Consider the following 16,401-nt stretch of genomic DNA (forward strand, 5'->3'; position numbering starts at 1 on the left):
AAAGGTAGAAGGCAGAATTTTGGAGGGAAACTGGGGGGGGGGGGGCAAAGGCTTCATTTATTCTTGCTTTTATTCTAGTATTTCTTTGTTTATTTATTTAGTGGATTTGTACGGCTGCCCATCTCACACGCTTGACTGGGCAGCTTACAATCCTTAAAACAATAAAAAAATGTACAAAAATATGTTTAAACTATTTATATAACATGTCTTGGAAAAAGAACCTCAGGCTGAACTATGGTACTATAGGTTACACCGATCAATTATGATTTTTATTCTCTTGCGATCCGGACACATCTGCCTGAAATCAGCCTTTGCACCAGAAAAGAGGAAATTGGATTTTTCCTTTTCCTCCTCTGCCCTCTTCCCTTCTTTTAGGGTTTCCCCCACATCCATCGAGCAATCAGCCTCCAAACAGCCAGTTCCCCTCACCCAAAGCCAGCAACACAGAGACATGACAAAATTATCAATACTTTTTTTAATAATTGAACATCTGACACATTACAGTTTGAACGGAATGAACACACAAAAGGTCAGTTATTCAAAAGCAGCAGCCTTGAGACCCTGAAGGTGCACAGAAGCATTTACAAGATCAGTCCAAACCAATGCAAAAATAATAATTATAATAATTAAAAATACAAATGAATCCCTCTTGAGGAAAAAGAATGTATATTTTAGAGGCCCTCTCTTGTCTGTAGGGGCCTAGAACCAAACTGTGCAAACAGGAGCAGACAAATGCAACTAAATTCAGAACTGCTCTGCAAATCTTTTCTTCTGGGGATGATAACAGAAATATATATTCTGTCGCTGCATTTCAAACGATAAAAGACACGACTTCATAATCAAACTTTTCTTTCTCTCTGAACCCCCCCACCCCACCCCCTTGCCTTTTCAGTATATAGGCACTTGTAAAAGGGAAGAAGGGTCCTTGGTCACTTAAAATGCAAAAGCCAAATTTCAGGCTTTCATCCAAGTCAGTCAAAAAATTGCAAACCTCTTTTTATGGGACATTATATTCCCTTCAGTTCACTAACCTTACCCAATGGGCCAGTTCAAGAGGAATATTTTAGAACCCTGATAAGCTAGCTTTTCAGCACATAAAGAATTATTTTATAGAGGACAACTAAAAAATGTAACCCTGTCGTGCAGCCTCAATGACCTAGGTCACCCTTCCAGATCAGGGTTTTACCACTTCGTACTCCTGAATGTGTAGATTTTATGTCAGCAGCTCCATTTTCTCACAGGACATAAGGATGCTGGCTTTGGCAAGGAAGGGAGGGAGGGAGGGAGGGAGGGATTCATCACTTGTAGTCACTGTAATCAAGTTTACCTGCAGTATAATAGGTGCCCTGCTAAAAGTTTCTCCTGCATTTCTTTCTACCATTGTAAATTGGAGAGATGAAGAAATTGTACTTGAAGTTTCCTTCAAAGGAGAAGAGAACGTGAATGATGTTCTCTTGGGTGAAGGGTGCCATTTTTGTATTATTTCATAGTCAAGGGGTAAGTGAGGTCCTGCCTTTCTTCATAGATTTCTCTCTCCAGCTGCCTGCAGCCTCCTTGGCTTCCCATCTCTCTACTGAGCCTCAACAGAAGAAACTCCTCCAGGATATTTTTCAGATTTGGATTTCAGGAGGCTGCAGAAGGACGAAAAGAGGGAGAAGAGAAAATCCTCTCTCAACCATCTGCAGTCTCTCTGGCTTCTTCGGCAAGAAGAGATACAAGGATGGCACTCAGCCCAGGAGGCTCTTCTGACTCAGAAAGTACGACCAGCCAAGGAGGATACAAAATCATGAAAAGGCACCTAACAGAAAACAGCCAGCAGTTGCCCTCTCCATCACCTCCAACCATAGGGTCAGCTCAAAAACACCCAGAGAAATTTGAAAGAAATTCTCAAGCACCCTTAGAACGAGGTAGAAAAGCAGAAGCCTCTTTTACAGGGGGAGGAAGAAACTTCTTTAAACCTTCAAGGTGCCACCTTCAGTCTAAGGAGGAAGAGATGCAGGTTCTGTCTCTCCATTGTCCAAACTGTTCATCCCCAAAACTCCCACTGGAGCTACGCCCTGGCTAGCTTTAAATGAGCCTCCTATGGAAGGTCACACCAACCTTGCCCATTTATGCTCACAGCCTAAGAGGTTCTGGGAAATCCAGCTTCTTGTGCACGGTATGAGGATCTTTCCACAGACCAATTCCCTACACAGCTCTTTCCAAAGAAAAATTCTGGCTCTAAACCACCAGTTTCCAAAACCCCCTAGCAGAGGATCAAGAATTCCAGCTGTTGGGAGGCTGAGGACATCTTGTTTTTAATACTTATTTCGGAGTCTAGTGAGAATGTTTCTCAGCCCCATTTTTCAAGTGCTTCTTCGCGGGCAGGGTTACAAAAAATCCTGATGACCCAGCAAAACGATCGCCGTGCTTTGAATGGGGAGAGAGAACGGCAAAATGGCGGCAGGTCTGCTCGGAGCCAAGGCAAAACTGAAGCTCCCCAAGGCGCGAAAAGATGCAACGTTGATGGCGCAGAACCTTTCTTGGCCCGAGGCGGTATGTAGCTTGGATGGGGGAGGCGTATTCCAAAAACCATCAAGCCAAAACAGACACGGTTGGAGCCTCACCAACCGAATGTCAAGTTCAACTTAAGGAGAATCCATACATATGTCTCTAGTGCATTTTCTAATTCCCCACTTCTGTCACATTAAAAAATGTGCTTGGGAAGGGATCCTGGGGGCACACCCAGCTCGGAGGGGTGCCCAGGTTCTGCCCTTTGGCTGCATTCTTACAGGCCTTCCCACACAAGCCTTCATATCCGCCTGCTTTACACCTCACTGCAAACCCTCTGCTCACTCCATGTGCTAGCCACTGCTATTTGCTCACCCCCTTGGACGCCATGGATGCATGGCCTCTCACTCTCCTTCACCACCTTGGGGGAAAAGAGACGCCACCTTGGATGCGGCCCATCTTGCCCAGGTGGTAAAGTCTCTACAGGGCCGCCCTGGGAATTCATTCCTTCTTTTGCCCCTAAGGCCCAGCGGAGGTAAGATTGAGCAATGTTTGGCCACCCAAGTATTGCCCCATCTTTCCTAGCCCAACCTCCATCTTTCCTAGCCCGACCCAAAGGGCCCATTTAGGGTTTACAACAAGGATCTTTGGACAGGCTGCAAAACTGGCCTTAAACAGACTCTCTCCACGGAAGCGAAGGGCAAATCTGGCTTTGCCACCTGATCGTACAACTCTAGGAGTTGGTTCCCCCATCCCCACCCTGTTCCTTTCTTAAGGCTCCATGGGCCAGACCCCGGCACACATCAGTAGGGGGTGTTGCCCTCCCACTCCATGAGATACTCCACTTTTCCCTCCGGGCTCACCCTCCGAGCCAAGACTTGGTATTTCTCCCCACAAATTAACCGTCCCGTGGCTCCAAAGTAGTTGCTGATGGATGACTTGAGGTGGGAGAGGGACAAGTCATCTTCGCTCAAGCTCTCCAAAGTGTGGCAGTCAATGGCGTTGTCTGGGCGGTCCGGACTGCTGGCTGGCTCACTGTCCTCCAAGGAGCAGCCGGGGCCAATCCTTTGAGGATGCTCAGAGCATTTCTGCTTGGCGTCTCGGGCCATGTATGTTTTAGCGGACAGTTTGCGCTTCCGGCTCCCGACGTTCCTTCTGCCAAAAGATGGTAAGAAAACACTGATTTCTTAGGGCTATGGCGCGAGGTGAACTGATCAGCTGGAGATTAGGGTTGTTGTTTCTAATGTTGTCAAATTGCAGGGGGTCTTTTGTGAGCTAGATGCAGCCTTTAAGGGAATGGGTGGGGTGTGTGTGTGTGTGTGTGTGTGTGTGTGTGTATCTGTGTGTTGCAAAGGCAACAGAGAGCCTGCAAGCAAAGATGTTTGGAATGGGAAAGGAGATGAAGTAACCAAGGGCGAAAAAACAGTGAATAATGAATTTAATCATTTTCATTTCACTCTGTTTTCTGTGAAGGTGTTTCAGAAAATTAAGAAAACAATTGTTTTGCCAGTGCTCCCACAGGCATTTTGATATTACGGCACCCAGAATTGTTGTCAAAGGACCACCTTAACTCCCAGCTTTGAAATCTGGCCATCAAGCTTATCTGAGCTGGCTTCTTCCCAATGGGTGGAACTACCGTGGTTGATGACTGAGGACAACTAGTCTGGATTTCAAGAAATCAGCAGGTCGTGGGAGCAGGGCTAGCCTGTTTGACTAAACAGGCTTGCTTTCCCCTTACTTTTTCCACAGGCTAATTATACAACTTTCAGGGGGTGAACCAGGTTTTAAAGGGAGAAGCATTTTGAGTTTATAAAGGACTAGTACCACCTCGATTCACAGGACAGACTAGTTGAGGCTGACCCCGACGTGCTGGCGGCGTCCACGGAATCTACGTCGGAGAGGAAAACGTGGCCTGAGCTAGCACTAGAAAGGAGTGAGAAAATCAGAATTAACACCGCTCAGCTAAGCCTACCCCAAGGCTGAGTTGTGGAGCCCCCGAAGGAGCCGCAGTGCTTCTGCGCACGTGAAGAGGGCGCACACTCAGCAGCCCGACCAGGGATATTTGCAATATTTGGGTTTTGCAAGAGTTTGCAAGGACTTGGAGTTCAACTGAGACGAACCAGACCCAGATTTTTTTTTTTTTTTAATGTTCACAGAAGTTCAGCTTGTCTGGTTAGCTATTCTGCAGCCCCAAGGCCTAAAAGGGTGGTAGGTCAGCTTCCCTTGGTCCGCCAAGGCCAGGGGTCCTCCAGATGTTTCAGAGCTCCCTCAGCTCCAAATTGCGTGGCTGATGGCATGGAAGGGTGGGAGTTGTCTACAACATCATCAGACCACGTTCTCTACCCCTGGCTGAGTGAATTTACAGCACAGCCAGGATTCATGAAAGAGCTTTGCAGTGCTAAAGGTTGGCCTCCCAGCCACAACCGTTGCACTCGTTCACCCTGCTACAGCGGATCTTTTTATCTGGAACCAGCAGCACCTAGCACCAAGGAGCACATGCAGCTTACAAGCGGTTACCTTTTTAGACTCTGAATTTCATCCAGGGAGAAATCAAAGATGCTGGCCAAGTGATGGTTAGTGCTCCAAGCAGAGGCAAAATCGCTCTGGGAAAAGGAGGGCAAAAAGAACAGCCATTATCCAGTATCCTCAAGCAGGAAGTTCATCTCCAAGAAAACCCGCCAGTCCTCTCCCAATTCCATAAGGAAGTTTGGGGCAATTCCCAACAAAAGAGGTGTCTGCTTTTATCAAGCCGATCAAACGCGTCATTTTAGCAAACTAACACTTGGAATTGCATCTTCCAGGAGGAATTTGGACCTTTTCCTTCTCCTGTCGTGCTGGGATTGGTGCGGTAGCAAACTAAAGAGAAAAGAAAGAAAAAAGAAAGAAAGAAATCATACAGGTGGCACAAAGATCAAAGGGAGAGATCGAAAAATCAAGCTAAGGGCCTCTGCTTGCTTCCACAGACCTGCTTTTGTGGCAGTATTTGAGTTTTCCTGTTTTCTTCGGCTCGCTCGTCCTGCCGCTGACCAGTCCTGCAAACTTCTCCGGGAGGATTTTGCTCGGAGGATTAGGGGGGACCCGAACCCGCAAGCGGAAGATGCATTTCTTTTTCTTGATTTCCTTCCCACACAGAAACCTGAAAAGTCGCCAAGAAAAATCCAGAATCTTGGCTCCGTGAGGTTTCATTTAGAAATTAGAAAAACAAAAAAAGCAACACACTTCTCAACCATGAGAGATAGTCTTGCCTAACGTATCGCTGTATTAAAACATCACCGTTCTGATTTTACTTTCTGCAATTTGCAGAAAAGTCCTGCTCCAACCTCAGGAATTATCCGCAGCCCACAGTGGCAATGATGACGGCTTCCCAGGCCTGTGAAAACCCAACCCTTAAAGGAAAAATGATGCAACTTTTAAAAGAAACCGAAGAGTTCTTTGGGGCCTCTTTGTTTAAGTCAGTGTCCTCAACAGCTCAGCATGAGGCAACGGGCAGCCCCGTCCACTGTGAAGATATTCCCAGCACAGGTTGATTGGAAAGAGTTAAAGGCAGAAAAATACAGAGAGGAGGCTCTTCTGAATGCATGCAGACGGCTGAATCTTTGCGTCTGTTGGGGACGCAGTGGGGAGACCAGGCCCTTTTAAGCTCACCTGCTTTTGTAACTGTTTAGTGCATCAAGAAGGAGGGGGGCTCGTTCTGCCACAGGAGTTGCAGTCAGCTGGGGAAGAGATTTTAAGGCGCGATCAGTCCCAAATTAGCTTGTGGCACCAACAGAAGATCACCTTTGAGGGACTAGCTCAAACTCTGTCTAATCCAGCATCCCCTGTCCTTCCCTAACCAGATTTGTGGAATTTCATAGACCCGCCTGCTGTTGCTGGAATCTTGCTTTTAGGTTTTGAGAAGAGGCAAAAACTTGGAGAACTTGCTTTGCACAGCCAAAAGGTTTAATACTAAGTTGGGACTGGAGGAGATCCCTATCAAACCCTCGCCGTGCACCCACGTTGTTGCCATAGGTGAAACTTCCATGCAGAGAGGTAATCTAAGCATCTTTCATTCCACAATGGCATCTTATAGAACCTATTCCAGATCAGCTCTACCGGAAGACAGCTCGTGTTCAGCTGAAAGCAAGTAACAAATAAAGGAGTTGACGCTCGCGCCACATACTTTCCCAAGCTGAAAATGGTCCCAGTGGTGATTGACAAAGGCCAAGATTTCCTCAAAGTCGAAATATTTCTTCTTACTTTGCACACCCAGGTTGTAGATGGCAAGATGCACGACATCAACCCTGTGTGTGTGCAGGAAAGAAAGAAGACAGCGACGTTCCCGTTGGGAGGAGTGATGGCAGGAAGGAGACGGCGATTTTTATGGCATAAGGCGAGGGAACAGGGATAACGTGTCCTGATGGCCAAATCTTTCTTTCTTTGTATTAGTCTTATATACCTCCATAAAAATATCATCCTCATCACCGTCCCCCTTCTCCTCCTCCTCCTCCTCCTCCTCCTCAACCACAGGCTTCCAATGATTAGCATACCAAACCATACAATTCCTAAAAATCTAAACAGCAAAACCTTTGAATAAGGTTTGAAAACTTGGTTCCTGATATCACATAATTGCCCCATCTCCTCGGCTCTCGGTGACTCAAAATACGGCACACGTGAAGCCATGTGATTCCAAACATGTCCTGCTCCAGGATAAATTTTAAAAAGAGCATCGTGCTAAAAACGACAAGAACACCACCCCACTTCTAGGTCTGTGGCTGATGATGAAGGCTGACCCTTCTCACAAACGAGACTGAATCTGCAGCCAACTTTTAAAACCTGGCCGCAGCAGGATCGGAATGGAGGAAAAGCTCCATGGCGTAACATGGTTTGCTATTCCTCTTATTCCAAGGGGTAAGTGGCGCCTGGTGCACTGAGACACGCTGTGTGGAAATATTCTTTTTTGGGGGGGGAGCGGGGAGTCTTACCATCTCAAAGGCAAGCGCTTGAGGTACTCTGGGCCCTGATTACACACGGTACAATAGAAAATATAAAATCTGGAAGACACGAGAGAGAGAGAGAGAGAGAGAGAGAGAATATGCTCCAATTATTGATGTTAGATGGGTATAAGAACATGAATCAGCTTCCCACCCCAGCTGCTGCCTTCCATAGGGGTTGGACTACAAACCCCATCCTCCTCAGCCAGCGGGGCTCCTGCCGCACCTACCGATCTCCAAACAGCATTGGATGGTTAAGGCACTGCAGGCAAGCTTCGTGAAACCATTGTCGGCACTGAGTGCACTGCAGCATTTTCAGGTACCACCTGAGAAGGAATGGGAAAACATTATACCTGGATCTATGTCTATATAGGTAGTCCTCGTTTAGCGACCGCCTCATACAGTTTGCAGTTACGACAGTGTTGAAAAATTAACTTTATGACCAACCCTCACATTTATGACCTTTTCAGGTCTGTAAAGCGAAGGAAAGCTGAAGTCAGATCTTCAGCAGAGTCACGGTTTCACTTAGCAGCTGCTCTGCTTAACGACCAAATTGGCAGTCCCAATTTTGGTTGCTAAATGAGGACTACCTGTACCTGTACCTCTATCTCAAGGATGCAGCAAGGATGTTGAAAAATCTGAAACGGAATTTAGATTTAAACTGAGAAAGTAACTGGCACATCCAGCAGATGGGCTGTACATGTTGGGGTGCCGTTTTGCAAGCAAAGGCTTCTATTATCTAGCAGAGTGCCAAATTCTAGGATGGTACAAGCTAGGTTTTTCTCATGGCAAGAGGGGTAGACAAACAAGGGGTGAAAAAGGGGGGGGCCTTAAACCACTGCGAAGTTGTAAAAAATGGAATTGTTTGCACCCCTCGGGGATGAATTTAAAAACAGTCGCTTCCGGCTGCCAAAGTTCACCCACCCCTCTTGTACAATTAGGTGGCCCCCAGCATAGTCCTAAGTTGAGCTTACTCGCCGGGACCACCACAGTAGCAGTAACATTGCTGTTGATTCGTTCTGTGCAAGGAATCCCATTCCAGCTGCTCCGGATTGTAGCATAGGACCATTTTGACCATCTGCAGCGTCCTGGCGATCGCTCCCTTCCGCAACGCACCGCCTTTCTGGGGAAGCAACAACCACAGCATTTCCTATCCGTTCCCAATTCAGTAATTCCTCTTCTCCCAACATCTGTTGGTCAAAGGGGCATCTGTAAGAGGCCCAGTGAAGTCAAGATTACAGCCGCCATCCTGTGACCGAAGCTCCTTTGGTACATGTCACCCACACAACGCGTCTCAAGATCGACCGGACTTTTGATCACCCAGTGGCAATCGCCATTTTGACTTTTTCGACCTCCCCATGGATGCCCCGTAGCCCCATTTTGGAATGGAAAGTTGCAGAAGATTTCTCAGGATGCAATAATCATTCGATAAACACACAAGGTGGCCTTTGTATTTAAAAAGTAGTTTTAATTTAATTTAATTCATCAGTTTTGATGTAAAATATAATTCTGATTAGAAACCATTCTTACCCTACCGATTTATTCATAGAATCGTGTCACACCCAAAATTCGGGCTTTCAAATTTATATCTTAATTTGATGTCTAATTTGCAGTATTGTTCTAACATATTGTTTACTACCACAGTCTTTTTTTAATGATCTGAACTGGGTTAACCAAGTACTTCTAGCTTAAAGTTTAATAGGGACTTATTTTGATTAGAAAATAGATGTAAATATCTTGTAATATCCTAAGCTTTGATGGTACATTCCAATATATTAGTCATATAATATTTCAGTTTACCCACCTGTAACTCATTACTTGTATTTGATTCATTTGTATTATCGATTTCTTACATTCTTTCCAAAATATACATTAAAAAAAATGCTCCCCCCTTATTTCTAGTTGCTTTCTTCTTTTAAAAAATCACTTTTTGGGGGGAAAGAAAAGGAAAGTGACTAACAGGGATGAGTAAACATATCAAGAAATCTGGTCAAAGTTATTAAGGACTCAGCTTTGGCCAAAGTAGAGTTTTTTTGGGGGGGGGGTTATTATTATTCATTCTGGTTTTTATGTACTCTATAATAGCAAGATTTCTAAAGATTTTCTAAGAAAATTGTGCAAATCCCAAGGCTTCTTCCTGGAAAACTAAACAGTTCTTGGAATCTGGAACAGAAGATAGAAACTCCCTTGAATCAAGCCTTCTCCTTCAGAGCCAGCCTATGGTTTAGATTTGCAATTCAGTTGCCAAGTTAAACCATTAAAAGCGCGCGCATACAAAAGCCCATCAAATCGATCTGAAGGCCCAGGATCCCATTCAAAGCAGCACATTCATCAGGTGGTCCAATGTGAAAATCTCAGTGAGGGACCCTCATTCAGATCTGTGGTTTGCAGAGCACTGAGCACCTCTGCCCCCCTTTCTAACGTTGTTCAAAACTCCTGAGATTTTCCTGCAGGAATGGCATAAAGGAAAGCCTGCTGCACACGTGACTGAATGGATCTCACCGCTCACCCGCACAGCCAGGACAAAGATGCACCTCCGACAAAACCATGGTGTCACCAAAGACCCTTCGAGGCTCTCCACCAGTGGAACGTGACACTGTTGGTGGTAACCTGTCGAGGAGGAAGGGGAAGCAGAACATGTCAAACTGACACAGGAGCATCCACGACGTTACCAACAACCCCGTTCCAGGACTATACAAGTTCACTTTGAAGACAAGTGGCTCAAACGAGGTTGAGTTCAAAATGGATTTCGCCTGTTTTGCCAGAAGTCTTCTAAGGCTGTTCTTACCCTCCCTGAAAGGTTTCAAGGGTGGAATGGAGTTCCTCTTTCGAGTCCAAAAGAGGTGTTTGGAGCAAGAAGTGGGGTCTGGGGGTGGGGAAAAGCCGTTCGGGCTCTGAAGGCTTCTGATAAAGGCAGGACAGCTCCTTCAAGTGTCAGAGGGGCGTTTTGAACCCCAGCTGGAAATGTGTTGAATTTTGCATACCGCTACACCAAAGAGGGTGCCTCAAATCCTCACACCTTGCAGAGAAACAAGAATAGCATGGAGGATCCATGCCCACCCGAAACCAGGACAGAGGGAGATCTGGAAAATGTCCTCACCAAGTCCACATTTCCCACAGATTAAGATCTCGTTCAGAGGCCCTGCTGTCTTCCCCAGGCAGATGTTACATTTGGGTTCCTCACCTGGCACACCAGCTAGAAAGCAGGGAGAGAGAAAACAGAGCTCCAGTAATTCAGAGGCTATTAGCACCATAATCCAAGCCATTTCAAGGGTGGCCCGGTGGGGAAAGCGCTTTAGAATAAGTGGATAACCCACATTTTCCAACTACCAGTCACAGGGGTGATCCTTTCCTTGGGCAAGACATCCTTTCTCAGGCTAGCTAGCCCCCTGCACCCAGGTTTACTGCAAAGGAAGCCATGTTTAACCCTCCACTACTCAGAAGAGGGTGTGACAGGGAGCAGAGGAAGAACATTTCTTTCTTTTGTCTTCCGAGCAATTCTTTTGTCTTCCGAATGACTCCTTCTGTCTTCAGAGCAGTCCATGCCCTTTGCCCTTTCCTTGAGCTCTCCAGACAGCATAATCTCCCCCAAAACGATAGAGACCAGAATGGACTTTGCCATTTCAAAAAATCACTGGGGGCAGGGGGATCTCATTTCTGAATAATTTGTGCCCTCGAACACAAACTTTGCACACCAGAAAACTACCCAAAACAAGCCTTCAATTCTGACTGGCAGAAAGTTAAATCCACCTGCTCCAAGGTGATCTTGCTCACTCCAGTTCTACCCTGCAAGTTTCTAGTCCTCATTCCTTCCATCACCCATCTGCATCATGAGTGCCTGAAAATGCTGAGAATTCCCTGAGGGGGAGAGTCGGGGGGGGGGGGGCTCACCCACCATGCTGGATGTCCTTCCAGAGCACCCAATATTTGGAATTATCTTCAAAGGTAACCAAGCAACTCTGCTTAGCGTCACTCACCTGTAAATGCAGAAAAAGGAAAGAAAAAAAAGCAGGTTGGAGTAATCAAGGTCAAACCCGTACGCAGGTACAGAAAGGGCGTGGAACCAGAGGCCAAGGAACTACATGGAGCCCTGAAAACTTTGAGTGTGTTCCTGGAGTCCCTCTCAAAGTGGCCCTCAGATTTCAGGTGTTGAAGGAACAGAAGGGAACACGTTCAAATACAAAATCAGTTATCACACTCATTCTGTTTCATCCACCACATTCTGACGAGATAGAAACACCTCTACATTCTAGCATCACCAAGTCTCAGCCCCCTCCTCAAAGGCTCAGCTCAGAGAAAGGTTGGACATCCCTGGTCTAGAGACACCGCAGGGCCTGATCTGATATGAAGCTAGACCAGAGCAGAGAGCAAAAGATTCAACCTTGCCCTCCCGGGTATCTCGAAAGGGATGAGCAGTGGGGGGAAAAGGAACATTTTGCACAGAAATGTAGCTGTCCACAGATCTGGCACATCTGAGGATAAGGGAAGGAAGGGAGAGGTAGTGGCAGTAGTATGAACGGCCACGCATCGTTTTGGAGACGGCCACAGGTTATTCTCTCTCCAACCCAACCTAAAAAGTAGCCTCCAGGCGGAGGGAGATGTAGTTAGCTATCTACTATGAAAACGGGGCCAAAAAAATGATCAGACAAGCTCCAAACTGGGCTTTTTCAGTATCTGCCCCCACTGAGGCTGGGCTAGTTAACTTTCTGCAACCCCCTTCCGTTTGGTGCACGCTCTTAATTCTTCCCCTCTTCTGAGTCTGTCTTCAGTGCTGGTTAATGGCTGCCTTCCTACAACCCACTAAGACAGCAAAACACAGTTCCTGTGTTCACATCTCACGCGACACCTGGTTCATGCTGCGTGCGGAGCCAAAGGCGGGATTCCCCCAACAACCCCCTCAACGATGAACTATCCACCCCATTTGAGCTAACTCAACCCGCTCTGGGGGCCCAAAAGTTCTTCATGATCCCTTTTGTTCCTTCCCTTGTGAAAGTATCCAACGATTGCTATTTGTAGCAGAAAAAGAGGATACAGACGTTACAAGAATAAACAAATAAAAACAGAACCGAGAAAAGGGCTTGGGGAAATCAGGGTCGTGAGAAAGGGAAAGGGAGAAAGTATTATTTACTCTTTTGATCTTCCCAAGATAATAAAGCCCATCGGTCCAGCAGCACAGGACATACTGTCCTTCCGGCATTTTAACCATCAGCTCTCGCCGACTGTCCTGGTTTTTGGCTGCCCAGTCTGCCATCGATCGCTGCAGGTGTCCGCCGGCTGCATAAATGTGCCCAGCGTCAGGAGTCCCCATGGTCCTTGAGCTAAAAGAGAAAAGAAAAAGCAAGTATTATTTTTAAAAATGTGTACCTACGATTAACACAGGGACACAAAACTCTCTCCCAAAGTCCAGATTTTTGACCCATTACCGCCTGAAGCTGCCCAGTTGCACTTTTAAGACAGCAGAAATTGACGCCCAATATTTAGAGATTTTGTTCAGTGGCATTAAATTAAACCAAAGGCTGCCGTGCAATCCCCGAGCTTTAAGAATATGCTGCACAGCCCAGTCACCCGGCCCATTTGTAAGTTTTCAAAGCCCCCTGACCGATTGAGTGGCCCTGGAGATGTTGGACACTTGTCCTGACCCAAGAGGGCTCTAGTGTAGCAAGCATGCAGAAGTTGGAGACACGCCCACTCTTGGCTGCATCGTGTAATTCCTATACGCTCATTTGTATAACCGGAAACAATGTACCAAGCTTGTTGGAAGGCACAGCTGATGGCTGGAGTCACATCTGGCTTGATTTCATCCTGTAACACCCGCTCCTCAATGTGCTTTTAGTCCAAAGAGCAAGAAAGGAAGATGTTCAGTGAGTTAGTAGCACGGTCCCCTTTGCCAAGATCTATTTTTGCTCTCATTCTTGGCAGCTTTCGACCCTTGTGAAGATTGTGGCATTCCAATGTCTTTACAACCAGCTGCGTCAATGAAAACATTATAGGTCACTTGCCCAAGCTGACTATTGCACAATTCAGCGAGGCACAGCTTTCTGGTGATCAAAATGGCCAGGATGCTTGGGAGCAGGGCCGGTGCCAAGAATGGCCTTGCTGGGCTGTTGTTCTAGATGCTGGCTGAACACATCTGGGCTGATGCTCCAAGCCTCTTGTAGCTGATGGGCTATGGAACCTCCTATGTTGGGACAACTGTAGGAAGAACCCATAAGATAGTGCAAGGATGAATGGGAAAGATGCTTTTATAGAGAGCGGGATGCGATGGCTCCGCCTGGATTTCTGATAGGGCAGAATTCCACGGAATCTACTCGGCGACTCACTTCATAAACGGAATCTTGCAGCCAGTTAGATTAGATCCACCACACTGCCCACATTCTGATAAAGATAGGACCACCCCTGACATTTCAACTGATGTTTAAGGAGGCCAGCTTAGAAATCATGCCTTCCTTGCAGCCTGACCCACAGCACCAACTTGGCAAGTAAAAAGTCTGTCGCATCTTGAGGGAGAACTAGTAGAAACAATTATTTTACTCCTGCAGAACTGGCAGAATCTATTAAGGAGCATCAAGAAAAGCAGTGAAAATAAAAAACTGATATTGTACGGTAGTGCCTTGAACCAAACTGAGGGTGCATATTCAGATAGGTAGGCCACTGGCTTAAGATGAGACACTACTACTTGGAGAATAAGGCAAATGGCCTCCTAGAAGCCTCGGACTTCAGTTCCCATCTAAATCCTTAATTAAATGTTCCAAACTACAAAAAGTCCCTTTGGTTTTCCAAGAATGAGGCCTGGAATTCATCCGCTTTGCTTTTCAGACAACCCATGATTATGCAAATACAACAGCGAGAAAGAATATTTCTGTTTTAAAAAGTCATCTGCTCTGAATGTTTTTTCCTAGAAGTCTTTGGCAAGAGTTTTGCATTTCCATGACCTGCGCAGATGACATCGATTTTTATTCCTTAAAAAAAAACAAAAAAACCCCACCACTATTCTGCAAATTCTCCTGGAATTGTCTCTATTTGAAAAAAGGTGGGTGTAAGCCACAGGATGCTTCTGCTAAAACAAAGCCTTTCCCACCAGGAATTTTCACTAACTTTATCAACAGTCCCAACAACTGCACTTACTGAGCAGATGAAGAGCAAAACCCAGAAATAAAACTGAAATAAAGAGGTGGGTTGTCAGGGGTAAAACAAGCTTAATAAATAAATGAGACATACATCCTGTTGCATTTCCAGATGCCTGGCTGGAGACATATAATAATCTCAGGTTATTAAGCAGCCTTTGATACTCTAGGGAAGACTGCATCTAGCCAGGGAGGTTCAATCTATTCCTCCCCTCCCCACTTGGTATGCGTGTCACTCATTTTTCCTGGGGGTAGAATTGGATCTGCTACCTGCTACCAACTCCTCTTTGGCCTTCTTGAAATCTCTCTTTGAAAGTTGTGCCAGAACCACCTTATGATCATTTCAACTCTCCTTTTGGGGGAAGGAAATCCCCCACCCGTTTTTTAAGAGATATAAATATATTTTATTTTGCAAATCTCCCAGCCTCTAAGCGGCTAAGCACTGGCTCTCCCCTCCGCGGGCTCTCATTGGCTGATTCAAAAGTTGAAAAAAAAGGTGCAAACCTTAGTATTTATATTCCATTTTAGGCTAAATGGGGTCTCGAACGTCAAAGCTTTCCGGGGGGGGGACCAGGAGAGAAAAGATGCGGTCGATAAAGTTACCAACCCAGGCAAGAAAGCAGAGTATCTCTGCAATGAAGAAAGGAAGTTGCGGGGAGAGGAATTGGGGTTACCAAGAGTTGCCTCCCTTTCAATTATAATTACGGGAAGATCAGATCTCTCTTGCATTTGCAAAAAAGGGGGGGAGAGGTGACACTTGCCAGCAACACAGATCCACTCTCGCCCTGACACCCACCCCGCGTAGAAAGAGATCCCCGCCCCCACCCCCCACCCCCCACTTCGGAAAGCAATTTGAATTATGCCGCTGCTTTCATCTGGGGTCGCTCGCAAGGCGCGCCTACCCACCTTTGCTCGATCAGACCCCCGGTTCCACCGCAGGGAGGGCGGGGCGGCTTACTCCCGAGGAGGCACACCAAGAAGGAGGGCTGATGCCCACCACCCACCGGTCCTCCCTCTGTGTCCACGGCCAGTTCCCGCCCAGCCGGAGGAGGAGACCGGTTGCAAGAGGAGAAGCCCCGAAGAGGCTGGTGAAAACCTGAAGTTTGCGCGTCCAGGCGTGCTGTGGGACCGGGCGGCGTGCAGCCCTGGGTCGTGCCAAGAGGCTGCGGGGCGGGGGGGGGGAGTTCTGGCTAGGGTTGGGGGGAAAACCGCACACCCCCAAAAGTATCCCAGTTACCTCCAATCCAGTTGACATCCCCGTTCTATAGGCGCCACCCTGCCCAAACGAAACTTTCGAGATTCGTTTTTTCTTAAAAAACAAAAACAAAACACTCCGAAATCCGTGGTTAGAAAAAGCAAAACTATCTGGACTCTGAAGTCATCACTCTCCCAACAGTTACGGGATCCACCCGGCTCGCTTGCGCTGCAGAAAGGTTGCGCTTGCCAACTCCGCGCGCGCCCGCCTCCCGTGCGCCCCCTTACCTATTTGCGGGGCCGGACAGTGGCTCCTACGAGGCCGGTTCCCTGCACTGCTCCATGGCGAGGCGAGGAGGAAATGTCCCGAGGGGGGCTGGCTTAGAAGCAAGCCGGCCTTGACTTATCCGCGCCCCGGCCGGGGTGTCCCGAGCTCATCACCGCGCTCAGAAAAGTCCCCGCGCGCCCTTGGGCGGCCGTAGCTCCCCGGGAGCACCCTGGTAGCGGCGGGGCGCCATCTTTTCTTCTTCTTCTTTTTTTACGCTGCTTTTTCCCCCTCTTTTTCCCGCGAATTATTTCGGTTTGGCTCGTGCAATTAGCGCGGCGGGTTTCCACCGCGCCGC

The 16,401-nt window shown here is 47.1% G+C and overlaps 1 protein-coding gene across 5 annotated transcripts; it reads right to left on the reverse strand.

Moving 5' to 3' along the window:
• Positions 1-466: 466 nt before the first annotated feature.
• PHF19 (PHD finger protein 19) lies at positions 467-16,401 on the reverse strand. 5 transcript variants are annotated; one of them, XM_007421478.4, is made up of 15 exons: positions 16,067-16,401; positions 12,589-12,778; positions 11,356-11,437; positions 10,561-10,656; positions 9,970-10,070; positions 8,435-8,583; positions 7,691-7,786; positions 7,452-7,520; positions 6,650-6,770; positions 6,136-6,203; positions 5,456-5,626; positions 5,271-5,346; positions 5,008-5,093; positions 4,318-4,413; positions 467-3,645 (listed from the first exon to the last, which is right to left on the reverse strand). In XM_007421478.4, the coding sequence occupies exons 2-15, from the start codon at positions 12,766-12,768 to the stop codon at positions 3,294-3,296; spliced, it is 1,743 nt and encodes a 580-aa protein (XP_007421540.1). In that variant the 5' UTR covers positions 12,769-12,778; positions 16,067-16,401; the 3' UTR covers positions 467-3,293. The 5 variants fall into 5 exon arrangements, with proteins under 5 accessions (XP_007421540.1, XP_088003096.1, XP_088003095.1 ...); XM_088146970.1 differs by lacking the exon at positions 16,067-16,401 and adding an exon at positions 15,822-15,987; XM_088146969.1 differs by lacking the exon at positions 16,067-16,401 and adding an exon at positions 15,491-15,656.

This window comes from Python bivittatus, unplaced genomic scaffold, assembly GCF_059951505.1.
Source record: "Python bivittatus isolate LINGU-HERP-01145 unplaced genomic scaffold, Pbiv_v1 ctg000160_np1212, whole genome shotgun sequence".
NCBI classification, from domain to species: domain Eukaryota; kingdom Metazoa; phylum Chordata; class Lepidosauria; order Squamata; family Pythonidae; genus Python; species Python bivittatus.

Coding starts and splice junctions, on each gene's coding strand:
- PHF19 (XM_007421478.4), bottom strand. CDS start 12,768: ATGGGGACTCCTGACGCTGGGCACATTTATGCAGCCGGCGGACACCTG. Junction 7,521..7,690: donor CCAATGCTGTTTGGAGATCG/GTAGGTGCGGCA, acceptor CGTGTCTTCCAG/ATTTTATATTTTCTATTGTA. Junction 3,646..4,317: donor AGTCTGTCCTGTGAATCGAG/GTGGTACTAGTC, acceptor ATCTTTTGGCAG/AAGGAACGTCGGGAGCCGGA.